Genomic DNA, 13491 nt, shown 5'->3' on the forward strand with positions numbered 1-13491 from the left:
TCTAAAAAAAAGGCAATATGCTAAAAACTTGATCAGAAATGCTGGGTGATTTTTTTTTTATCTTTGATATTCTTAAAATCAGGTATGTTTCAACTCCAAAAATGTAAAAGATATGTTCTGAATTCCACACAAAGCTTGCTGCTAGGGTATTACTAAAATAAAGGAATTGTTAGTGCCATCTGTTGGTGGAAAATATTGTGAAAAATAACAGAGACATCAACAGCCTGATGTATGTGTGGAGGCAGCTAGGATAGAGGCATGACATATATTCAGGAGCCAGAGAGCCATTGCGGATGTTGATGGATAGGGAGCCTCAGATCTGCAGAAGTGCCGAGTTAACATAAGCTTAAGCTGTGTTAGAAAATAAGACACAGGGCCCTCCCTTGTGGCCCAGCGGGTTGGAGCACACACTGCAAAGCTAAGCCAAGCCATGGACACTTCATTGCAAGTTTGATCCCCACCCAGGAGCTGACCCACTCGGCATAGCAGACCTCTCCTGTCTCATCCCCTGTTCCCTCAGCAGTGTACTTTGTTGATCTGCCTGTTCTGTCCCTACTCTGTCTCTGGTGAAGCCTCTCACTGCCCCTGCATCTGTGGCTGTACCCATTTCTGTATGCATAAATAAATAAACATTTTTAAAAAAATAAGGCACAGCTTTTACTGATGAAAGAACAGTTATGTGATTTTGTTTACATGAATACATGAAAACTCCTCCTAAAACCCAGACTCATTCTATAAAGAATCTGTGAGAAATCCATAGATTAGAAGAAACTAAGAAAAATTCTAATGAAAATACAATGGTGTTGACAGAAGTAAATAGTTTTGTGATGATTTAACCCACGACTACCAGTGCTAGCATATTATCCTAGTGTGCAATTTCAGGGATGCTGATAATTGTGAATTAACTCCCCAAAAGAGGGAAGCAGTTGGAATTTGACCATAGCATGGCATAGGTATGGTGATAGTTCAGCTCTTTTGTAAAGATTAAAACAGGAATTGAAGGACACAATGAACTTCGAACCCTTTTTTCATTTTATCTTTACCTTTGCTAAGAAAAGGTAAAAAGATTGATATTTTATAATGGCACAATTACTTATACTTGGAATGGTTACATTTTTGGATCTTTGGGAAAAAATTTTATTGGACCATAACATAATCCCAAGGCACACTTGGATACTTGTGCTAGAAATATGACTGCAGATATGGTTATGATGACAGAGGAACATGGCCTGTCCTTATATATGACTGTGGGATACATCATCAGTTGTCACCAGTGGAAAACGCAGCACTTACGTATAAAATGGATTAGGATTGTAATAAAGGTACTTAACTCAGGAGTACATGGGGGCCTCCCTGGTGGCCTCTGTTGCTCCCTTCATAGCACTGTGAAGCTATTAGCAGCCCAAGCACAAGCTTCCTTATCATTAGATGAGTCATGTGGGAACCCTGACTTGAACTTAAATTTACCTGAAAAGCTAATGATTTTAGAGTTAAAATAGTTTTGAAAAATTGCTCTGTAATATGACACAGAAATTGTTATAATATTCCATCAGTAGGGGGCGAAGTTTATGTATTTTCAACATAATGTATTACTGCCTTGAGTTAAGAAAATTACAGGGGGGGGGGTGCTGGGAGTGGAAGAAAAGAAGGGAACAGGATCAAAACTGGAGTGGGAAGAGCTCACAGGACTATGGTGATGGCACATAGGTGAAGTGGAGGTGGGAAGTCCACAGGGATTACAACTGAGATGAAAAAATGTACAAAATGAAAAAAGATTTAAAAAATATATATAATATAGTAAAGAAATTTACTAAGGTTCCTTCCTTAAAAAATGTTTTAAAAGCTGAATAATGGCATTTAATGAAGATCTAAAGGATATGGAAATATCAGTCCCTTTCTAACCATGAAATGAAGGTTTGAGAGGCTATTATTAAAGCCCCATGACCTTGTTTTTCTTTTTTTTGTTTCCATATGCTTTCTTCCTGAAAGGTCTTTTTTTTTTTTTTAAAGATTTATTTATTTATGCATACAGACGGGGTACAGACCAGAGGTGCAGGGGTGGTGAGAGGCTTCACCAGAGACAGAGTGGGAAGCAAAACAGGCTGACTGATGAAGTACACTGCTGAGGGGAGCAGCAGGCGGGTCAGAAGAGGTCTGCCGCATCATGTGGGTCACCTCCAGGGCTGGCTGGGATGGAACTCATGCTGAAGTGGCTTTAGCTTCTTGGTGCTGCATTTACCCACTGCACCACCAGGGAGGGCCCTGCTTTTTTTTTTTTAAGATTTATTTATTTATGCCAAAAAGAACCAGTGTATAGGCTATTGGGGCAAGGAGTGAGAGGATTCACCAGAGCCAGAGTAGGGAGCAGAAATACACAGCTGAGGGGAGCAGGGAGTAAGACAGGAGAGTTCTGCTGCACCATGTGGGTCACCTCACTGGCTGGGAACTGAACTTGTGTTACAGTGGCTTGTGACAACTTGATAGTACTGCCTTTAACCCTTGTGCCACCAGGAGTTCCAAGGTTTATATTTTAGAGGGTAAACTGTTTTCACAAAGCACATGGTTTTGCTATATAATCTAACTTACCAAACAGGTGACCAGGGTTGATAATATCTAACTATGATCTGATTAGACTGAGACATAGCTGCTTGTAGGAGTTAATGTGTACTTGACGCTAATCCTCATGAATTACATCATGAAAAGTCATATTAGTCTACAAGGTGGCCCACAATGAACTACAGCTCAAAATTCAGACTATGTGTTGTCAGAGTGGGGAGCAGACTGATGACGTTCACTGCTGAGGGGAGAGGTCAGGAGAGGTCTGACACACCATGTGGGGCGGGGATCGAACTCTCATAGAAGTAGACACAGTCAGCTTCGAAGTGCTGCGCTTTAACCCGCTGTGCCATCAGGGAGGGCCTGGAATCATTTAAAAAAAAAAACAACCACTTTTTAAGTAGGGAAATGGATTTATTCTTTTCAGGAGAGCACATTGTAGGTAGAAAGGAGGCAGGGAGGAAAGGCAGGGGTGCACTAGGTGCAGGAGAGGAGAGAAAAAAAAAATTTAGACTCTGTGTTGTCCCATCCAACATTTGATCTGAGCTAGTCATGTAACTTGCCTTAACAGAATACTCTGGAATACTGTGTAATCTCAGAAACTGAGAGATCTGCAGCTTCCACATCCTTCCATCTTAGGACAGTTTATTTTGAATCTAGAGATCATGCCATGAGGAAACTCAAGCAACCACAAGAAGCCTACATGAAATGCAAACAAAGTCCTGGTTGATGTCTTTGAGTGAACTGCCAGTCAACAGCCTCACTGACTTGCCAACTAGACTAATGAGATTACTTTGGACTTTCTAGTCATTCAGCTCAGGGCAGTACAATGTCTATTCAGAATGATATGAAGTAATTGTTTCAAGCCCCTAAGTTTTTGGAGTGAGTGTTACACAATAGTTAAAGGAAACAGTGGGAGAAGTCTCCTGACCTGTTAGGCTGGAAGGAGATTTGGTCATAGCCTGTGAGTTCACACAAATCCTTTTCAAGTTCTTGGAAAAGCTGTTGGTATCCTTGAGCTTGGTCCAGAGGCACAAAGGGGTGGATGTTAGCAAACTCATTCCATGTGATAGGCTGAAATGCAAGAGGGATGAAAACATATGTATAGTATATATTAAAATGGTGATCATAATACTAACTTCTACTATGACAATGATGATAATAGCAAAACTAACACAAAAAGTGGTTATATGAACCAACTATGGTTCTAAGTACTTGAGATATATTAGTTTACTTGAAGTCCTACCACAGTCTTCATTTTACAAGTGGATAAAGTAGCCTAGAAAGGAAACGTACACACACAAAAAAATCTTTTTCTATCTTTTCAGAACCAAAAGACTGAAAAATAGATTTGCAACATGCAATCCAAGGAGTTGCTTCAAATACGGTTTATCAAACTATTATATGCTAGATTATTTTCTCCCTTTCTTAAGCAGAAAAGTACAACATAAAAGTAAATGTAAAAAACCTCCCTAACACAAAATTATCTCCTTTTCCTGAAGTGGTTTCTTGCAACAAAAAACTACTACAGAAGGAAATAAAGAAGTAATATAAAAATGCTAAAATGGATCCTAGCCTAGTAGAAATACTTAACAAACCACAAAAGCATTTTATGCAAATTTTCTACTGATATAAGAAATACACTAGAGCCTCAAATCTCTTATTTTACCAGCAACGACAAATTGGTTTTGTTTTATTTTTATTTATTTATTTATTCGTACAGAACTGGGGTACAGGCCAGAGATGCGGAGGGTGAGAGGATTCACCAGAGACAGAGTAGGGTACAGAACAGGCAGATTGACGAAGTACACTGCTGAGGGGAGCAGCGGGCGGGTCAGGAGAGGTCTGTCACGCCATGTGGATCTCCTGCAGGGCAGGTGGGGATTGAACTCATGCCAAAGTGGTTTAAGCTTCATAGTGCTGTGCTTTAACCTGTTGTGCTACCAGGGAGGGCCCTGGTTTTATTTTTAAAGCTCTAACATGGCAAATTTAATAAAGAGGCATGAAAGGGATAAGAAGGTATAAATAAATCTTATTTTAAATAAAAAGTAATTTTTCTCAAAATTTAACTGAAAATATGAAAAATAAGGGTTTCTACCTACATTATTAAATAGCACAGTTAAGCATTATTGCTGTAGTTTTCAATCATACTGTTAGCAGCTTTCTCTAGTTAGCTTCTATATTTGTAAGTGAAAACAATGAGCTACTAGCCTCCTTTTTAATATACATAAGCTACTTACTGCGAGTTCTGATGAACTGTTGAGCTTCATGGTGCAGGACCCCTTAAAGAAGAAAATCCAAATGTATCACATTAGTGATTTCTTATCATTCATATGTCAGCCCTCCAATCTTTCCACATGGCCGCCCCTTCATCCCTCCTGCAGAATATTAGATGTGACCCACTGAGGTAAGATGAGATGGGGTCACAACTGGAAATAAGGGCAACAGTTACCAGTGGAATCATACTGTGAACAAGGGAAATGTCTTTGTTTTCCAATTTCTTCATATATCGAACAATATTTGTTTCTGAGTGATAGCTGCGAATACAACAGACATGGTTAGGACCAATAAAATGAGTTCATACACATCTGAAAGATTTGACATACTGAGCTCTACCTTCAACATACAGATCAAATTGGACCATGGGCCAAAAGTTAACAAATCCTTAGAAAGAGGACACAATATGTCCTTGGAGCTAAAAGGGATTATTGGGACAATAAGTTGTCTGGAGGCATGAGAGGAAGGCTGGGGAGAAGAGGATGTTGAGTTCCTAGGTATGAACTTAGATGGACAACACTTACTTCCAAACTCTGCCAAGAGAACAGGGCTCCCAGGAAATGTGTGCTTTGCCCACATCAAGAGTGTGCTTTCTCTACTATGCTTCCAAGCCATGCAACAAAATAGAGAGGTTATACAAGCCATACAAACCTATTAAACACCTGATGTGTGAGGAATGGACTGGTTCTCTTGAGGGCAGTACCTGGAATACCTCTGAGTTCCTCACCCATGCTTTCAGCAACCAGCTCCTGCATAGAGAGATCACAGAAACTAAAAACAAGGAAATGTGCCTGGAACCGTGGTTCCAGCTTCCAAGCTAAGGCCAGTGTATATTCTGATAGAGAACCAGAAATTCCCAATCTACTCCTTTCCCCCAGTTCTTCAGGGTGTTTGGCCTGGTGTGTTGATGGATATCAGGACTTGTGAATTGTAGCCATCCTCAGAATATCTTTCTTAAAAGTTCTGTTCATCTTTGTCAAAATAAGGAAAAGTGTGATTTTTACTGAAAAAAGTTGACATTTCCTGCATGTTTTCTGAGCAATGAAATATTTCCAGCTAATTATTTTGAAGGGCTATCCAAAAAAGTTATTATTATAAAATTCACATAAGGATCCTCACTTAACACTTTTTTTAAAAGATTTATTTATTTATGCATACAAGAGCTGGGGTACAGGCCAGAAGTGCACAGAATGAGAGGATTCACCAGAGACAGAGTGGAGCACAACAGGTAGATTGACTGAAATACATTGCTGAGACAGGAGAGGTTGATGACCATTTAGAGTCCTGGATGGATGCTCCATAAATATTTTTTGAACATATGGAACATCTGGATTAAATTTCGGGCTGAGTTCCAGAAGAAAGATGCTTATTCAGTACAGCTTGTTAATTAAAGTGTAAAAGACAGTAGTGTGATATTCTTTGATGACTTACATTTGTGGTCTAATGCTGAAGTCCTCTGTCAAGGAGGACACAGGCAACCTGCTCAGTAGCCTAGACCCTATATCTATTTTTACTGCAAATGCTTCCTTTTATTGGTTCATTCAATAAATGTTTTCAGAGTGCTTACTATGTGGCAGGCTACAGAGAAATTTGGGGTTAACACCTCGTTACAGATCCAGGTAGCTACTGATTCTTCTATTTCATTTTTATTCCATGGAATCACATCCTTTTTCCTCAAATGTTCCTTTATGTTGTTTTAGAAATCAACTCGGCACACTGAACTACTTCTAGTTCTCATGTACTCTTTCCTCTTAGCCTCCTTTGTGGTTGCTTTTCCAATATCTGGAGGGATTACTGGTTCCATCCTCCTTTCTCAACTGTACCACTTATTCAAGATAACCCCTACTCTTCTTTCAGATCTTAGCCTACAATCTTAGCTTACAAGTTTTAGAGAAGGACTTTTCTACTGTACTCACAGAACTTCTTCCAACATCATGTATCATATCATTCACCTTGACTATAATCATATACTTGTTTGTTTGGATCAATGTTAGACTATAAGCTCCACGAGGGGGTCAAGTTCACTGTTATCCTACCATAGCACCTGACACTTATGAAGTATTCAGTAAACATTTGCTACGTGAGTATCATGCTTTCCAAAGAATCAACATAACCAAGATGTCAATGTCATGAGTCTTTGTGTTAGGGACTGTCCCCATTAAATACCACTGACTATCCTTTCAACTAGCCTGGCTACACACAGCAATGGCCTCCAGTTATCAAAAATCACAGGGACAATCCTAACATAATTTGACAGTAGACTGACCATTTTCCCTCCTGAGTTCACTTTCCCTCACACTGAGACTCAAGGTGCAAAGCAATCTTTGACATCATCTCAAATAATCACAATGAATGTTTCAATTTTACTTACTGCAGATGACTCACAACCAAAGATCCATAACAAGTCATCCAGGTCTTTTTCACTAACTGTTTCATCAAGAGAAATACCAAGCTACAGAAACAAAAACAAAAAGGGAGAAAACATCAGCTCTAAATTCCAAACCAGCAGAGAAACACCAAGGGAGATCAATGCAAAGAAGGTACAAGACAAAATTCACAGTCATTCCAAAATATCATGTGCCATTACAACGAAGCCGGCCCCCAAAAGAAGGCGAGTCCCAGGGTTCACAAGCTTTAGAGCTTCGTGGGCCACTCCTGGACCCAAACATTAAGTGCAGGGCACTCACTAATATGGGTAGCATGTATGCATACATTTATCTTCACATAACTTACTTTATTAAATTACTTATCACATTCTTCACCGAACAGTCATGTTGTAAAGAGAATATTATGAGCAAAACATGTGTAACAGCCCTACATATGAAAGTGCAGAGTTTAAGGAAACCTCAAAAGGATATGCTCTATCCTTTTGTTTAAAAGGGCTACAATGTTGCAATACAAAACAAAATTTCTTAATTGCTTTTTAAAAATGACTGTACCCAAAGACCCAACATTAGGAAAGCTTTTAATGAATAAAAGCATGAAATTTTAGAGAATTGGAAAAGAAATTTGGAAGAATGACTGACCGTACTATCCTTAAAGAGCCGAAAATTGATTTGTCGTTGAGCAGCCCTTTCCAAGACTTCCTTCACTGAACAGCCACACTGAATCTTCAAAGTATCAAAGAACAAGTCATGCTGCAGTTGGTGTCCTGCTCTTTTGAGACCTAGAAAATACAGGAGAGTCATCAGAAGCCAACATAGAAAGTTTATCCTTTGCCATTGACATTTCACAGAGAAATAGAGGTTAATCCTACTAAAGTCTGTTTCTAGTCCTACTCAGTGTACTCAAGCATTTAAAAAAATGCTTTTAAGAATTAAACTACTATGCTATAGAGGATTGTGAAATACTTATACTAAGAGAAGAGAAAAATCACCGTCCATAAGTAACTATTGGTTACATTTGGCATGCATTCCTTTAGAAGTAGTGGGTGTGTTTGTGTGTGCACATGCATGTGCACATTTGATGTCATACGCATATCTTTATCTTTTAAAATGTTAATGTATTGTGAAAATCTTTGCTTTTTTGGTCAATAACTATATAATTTATTTTAATGGCTATGTAACGCTGAGTCGTGGCTGTACCATACTTTAGATTGTTAGTAGACATTTAAATTGTTCCTAAGATAATATTATTATAAACAATGCTTTGGTGGAAATTCTTTATACATTTATATCCTACTCTAGAGTAGAATTTCTGAGTAGAATATTCCTAGAGTAGAATATTCCAAGAGTAGAATTTCTGAATCAAATTTTTGGGACTTTAAAAAAAATTTCATACATATTATTCAAATACCTTCATAAAAGAATACCAAAATCAGAGTTCTTCATTTAATCAAATACCTTCATTTAATCATTGCCAATGTAATGAAAGAAATTGTACTTTAGTCTTTCAATTACATTTCTTTGATTAAGTGAAGTTGAAATCATCAACTCAAAAAGTCCCTGAGCTGCAATGCTTACTGTAGCATTATTCAGAATAACTAGCATGTGGAAGCAAACTAAATGCCCACTGACAGGGGATTGAATTAAGAAGACATGGAATATCCACACAATGGAACATTATACAGCTATCCAGAAAGACAAAACATTGTCAGTTAGAGCAAAATGTAAAGAGCTCAAGGAAATTATGTGCAATAAAGCAAGTCAGAAGAATAAAGACAAATATCAGATATTTTCATATTCATGAATAACAGTAATGTAGAAGAATCAACAAAATATAAAGCTTATCTAAACGAGAGTAGTAAGATTTCTAAGGTTGAGAGGGCAGAGCAAAGGAGAAAGGGCCAAAAAAGTATAAAGGATGATAGGTGGGGTTAGGGAGGTGGGGAAGGGCAGATACCTGCTATAGAAAATATAAGCAGTTTAAATAATTTGTAGTTGGGTTTAAAAAAGAAAAAATAGTGAAATTGAAATTTTATGGTCAGTGGTCCTTTTTATATAAAAGTATTTATATTATTATTTAAAAAATTAAATTTTATGTATTTTGCCCACTTCTGCTTCTCAGTGCTCTTTCCTTCATGTGTATGGTATAGGAGTAGTGATTAAAAACCTCATATATTAAAAACATTAACACTCAGTCTACATTAATGTTGACAATATTTTTTCCAGTTCATTTTACTTTCATGGTTTTCAATTTTACTTGTTCTCTGTTCTCATGTCCCTAATTTTTTGATAGATTTTTATTTATTTATGCATACAATAATTGGGGTGTAGGTCAGAGGTGTAGGGGGTGAGAGGATTCACAGAATGGGGAGCAGAACCAGGCAGGTCTACTGAAATATGCTGCTAAGGGGAGCAGTGGGCAAAACAGGAGAGGTCTGCTGTTGCATATGGGCTGGAAATAACTTGATAGCACTGAGACTTTTAACTGCTGCACCACCAGTAAAGCCCACCCCCAATTTTTAAAACAGACAACTGACTCACCTTCAGACAAAATCAAAGTGGCATTATGTACCCTCATGGCAATATGCTCCAACCCACAGGAACCATGGTAGATTGCAAACATGGCAGACATATTTGCCAAAAGGGCCTAAACGACAGAGATATGATGTTCAAGTAAGCGATAAAACAATTAATGAAAGGAGTTATTATGATTAATGGAAGGAGATACCAAAATGAAAAACATAGACAAAGCAAAATGATTAGATTTACTATTTTCTCTGTGATGGCTGAGGACCATTTATAGCCTGCCTGACTATCTGAGTCAGAAACAGCATCCAGGGAATATAATTCTTCTAAGGGCTTAAATAAAGCATTAGAAACTGAATGGCAACCAACCAAGAGATAAGTGGAGAATCTGTGAAGGACTACTCAAGATGAAAATGCACAGGGAAGTAAAACGCAAATAAGTTCGCAAATGTATTAGGAAAAGAAAACCAGAACCTACGAAATTAATCCCTACTAAAACCATGGTCAATTTCTCTCATAAAGATATTCCTCTTGGCCCTCCTTGGTGGTGCAACGGGTTAGGTCACAGCACTGCAAGCTAACTGAAGCCGCTTCAGTGCAAGTTCGATCCCCTACCCCGGAGGTGATCACATGGTATGGCAGACCTCTCCTGACTGACCTGCTGTTCCCCTCAGAGTGTACCTCATAGATTTGCCTGTTTGCTCCCCACTCTGTCTCTGGTGAATCCTCTCACTGCCCCTGCATCTCTGCCTTGTACCCCAATTCTGTCTGCATATATAAATAAATCTTTAAAAAAAAGATATTTCTCTTGACTATTAAATTGAGGTCTCAGAAAAATATGCATAGGAAAGTGTTTGTTCTAGTGCAATAGAAAATAGAAGGGAATGGCTTTGGGATATCTTAGATAAGAGAAACAGATACTACCACCAGGGATGCTTCATGAGGGATACTGTATGGGGCACAAAGAAGGACCCCACAGTGATAGCACAAAAGATAGAAAAGGAGGGCAGAGAGGATAACTGGAATGGATTTTATGCTAAAATGTATTCCTTCAAGATCTTCAGGGAGGAGAGGTCTCAGAAAATACTGTTCCCCCTGACAAGCCCTTAGCCAACTTGAACATCCTGGAACAATCTTTATCTTTTATCTCAACCTTTTCAGAGATGCCTCAAGAGTTCCATTAATATTACCAGTGAGCCAATATAGATCATGTCCTCAAGCACAATCACCCCAAGTACCCTCACTTTGCTTTCCACATTGCATCCTGGAGGCCATCATCTCAGCCCTAAAAAAAATACTCCCATCACCACTCATAACAGAACGACCCAATGGCCAAGAATGCCATAGACCCTGAAGTGTTCAGTATGTACATGCACAGTAGATCAGTGACATACACTATATTTATATTTGTATGTACTATATTACCATATATAATCATATACTGTATACATGTAACATATACTGAACAAGACCACAAAGCTTCTCTACTAATAAATTCCTAACATTTCTGCTACTCAGTAGATGAACAAATAAGTAAATGATAAACTATATTTTACAGGCTGTAAGACTTCAGTGGGCAGGGCAGGAATGTGACATACCTGAGCTGTACAGATGTTGCTGGTAGCCTTGTCTCTCCGAATGTGTTGCTCCCTGGTTTGAAGAGCAAGACGATACACTTCTTTCCCAGTAGCATCTCTGGACCAAAGTAAGGTATTGATTATCACAGATAATACAGCATTAAGAGTTGTAAAAAAAAAATGTACATGCCTTTTTCCTTCCCTGATTAAAATGAATTCAGAAAATTTATTTGAGTACAAGATTATAAACAATTTTCAAAATGTCCTGTTCTAAATAAGACACTAACTCTTAGTTTATGCTTTGAGGATTTGAGGCACTGAGCTCTGTAAATAACTTTAGAAAACTTAAAAGGAAAACTTCCCTGGAATTATTCAGCTGAATAAAATGATGGTGATTAAGTTTCATTCTGATTTCTTGGTAGACACAGGCTAAAAAGGGCAACTGACAAAGGATTTTCGTAATAGAAATCTAAATTGATCATGCAGTTGTCAAAAGTATTGATGAGCTTACTATTTATCTGATGAAAATTTCCTTCCTGATACAAATAAAAAATTCGAGTAAAAACAAAGTTTGAGCTGTCTTGTTTCTTTCACCAAACTCTAGGTTCTAATTTTCAGAAAAGCATTAAGGTCAATATAATCCAAAGACAATAATTAATATATTAAATATTTTAATTATAAATTTTTCTGCTTGATGTGGTAAGACAATATTGAAAAAACCTAATCTAAGAATACCTGAAGAAACTATTTTATATTAAAAAGCAATGTGCACTTTGTTGTCAAGTGATGAATTGAGAATTGATAGTATTTTAAAAACATTATCATAGTGCTCACCTGCGTAGACTTTTCACTTACATTCATAGCCCAGTTTTTATGAAATGTCAAAAAGGCCATTTCCAAAGTAACAGTCATGATATTGATATGAATTCTTAACTAGTAGGGAGCACTTGAGAAAGTCCATTTGAAAGTTTTTCAAATCACTAAGTTTCAGACTTCTAGGAAATAACGTATACCAATGTGTGTATAGTAATCTATCATAGTGCTTGTTTTTACATAATTCTATGGCATGAAAATACTTTTAAGAAAGAAGCTAATTAGATCTGAACAATATTCGGTTTCTTAAGGCATTCATCAACCTAAACAAATTCACTTGAAGGACTTTCATATTAATATTTTGCAAATGATACTCACACATTACCAGATGCATAAAAAATAAGTTATTTGGCAAAATGTGCCAGGTTATACCCCAAAAAGGTTATCTCTTCTGAATCTGTTAGACATTTCTTTAACCAAACCAATATGGCCCAAATAAATTTAGAGAGGAACAAACAACTTCTGTGAACAGGAGAACAACAAAAACCATAACCATAATAAAACATGAGTTGCTTTTACCTTGTTACCCCCACCATTCTTCCAGGCATCATCCTCACCAAGCTTTCTCTGACAGCAAAAAAGGCTGCATGTGGTCCCCCATAGCCCAGAGGCACCCCAAATCTCTGTGAGCTGCCCAGGGCAATGTCTACCCCAAATTCTCCAGGAGGCCTCAAGATACATAGAGCTAAAAGGTCTGTAGCACAGCAGGCAAGAGTCTAAAAAGGAACCAAATAGAATACAATGCTGTTACCTGAAGAAAGGAGGTAGGAAAGAAACAGTTTTACTATTCTAGGTAATAAAAGTATGGAAATTAAGACTCATTAAAATAAGAATAATAACTAGACATGGGAACACATCCCCATGGAACCCTAGGAGAGGTGATTTGCCTACCCCTGTTTGATGGGCTCTCTCAACGAGTTCCATAAAGTCTTCCACCTTCCCCTCAGTGTCTGGGTACTGGAACAACACTCCACAGACATCTTTTCCACTGAAGTCCATCTCATGGGGTAATTTCAGTTCAATGAGGACTCCAGTAAATCTAGAAAGAAAGAAGACATAGGACAGTCATATCTTTGGTTTTCAAGGGAAAATTAAATTACTAATAGGTGATAGAATCCTTCCTCAATACCTCTCACCACACCTCCCTATCTCAGCACACAACACACACATCTTATCCCATACCTGGCTCTTCAATGGTGACCGCGCTTTACACCAACTAAAGTTCATTTGAGTTTAGCTTCCACTTCTCTCACACTCACCCTCCCTTTATCCTGCCAATACCTTCTCCTGGGAGAGAA

The 13491-nt window shown here is 38.0% G+C and overlaps 1 protein-coding gene across 1 annotated transcript in view; it reads right to left on the minus strand.

Annotated features, from left to right (window-relative positions):
* Nucleotides 1-13491, minus strand: part of GLDC (glycine dehydrogenase (decarboxylating)) — a 68637-nt gene that overhangs the window by 28106 nt on the left and 27040 nt on the right. Inside the window, exons 6-15 of the mRNA XM_004677653.2 lie at nucleotides 13085-13232; nucleotides 12713-12909; nucleotides 11342-11438; nucleotides 9759-9864; nucleotides 7860-7999; nucleotides 7205-7285; nucleotides 5485-5582; nucleotides 5009-5093; nucleotides 4797-4838; nucleotides 3488-3630 (exon numbers count right to left, since the gene is read on the minus strand). Coding sequence (XP_004677710.1) covers nucleotides 3488-3630; nucleotides 4797-4838; nucleotides 5009-5093; nucleotides 5485-5582; nucleotides 7205-7285; nucleotides 7860-7999; nucleotides 9759-9864; nucleotides 11342-11438; nucleotides 12713-12909; nucleotides 13085-13232 — 1137 coding nt within the window. The remainder of the gene's footprint in view (nucleotides 1-3487; nucleotides 3631-4796; nucleotides 4839-5008; nucleotides 5094-5484; nucleotides 5583-7204; nucleotides 7286-7859; nucleotides 8000-9758; nucleotides 9865-11341; nucleotides 11439-12712; nucleotides 12910-13084; nucleotides 13233-13491) is intronic.

This window comes from Condylura cristata, unplaced genomic scaffold (assembly GCF_000260355.1).
Source record: "Condylura cristata isolate star-nosed mole 26May11 unplaced genomic scaffold, ConCri1.0 scaffold00006, whole genome shotgun sequence".
Classification (NCBI taxonomy): Eukaryota; Metazoa; Chordata; class Mammalia; order Eulipotyphla; family Talpidae; genus Condylura; species Condylura cristata.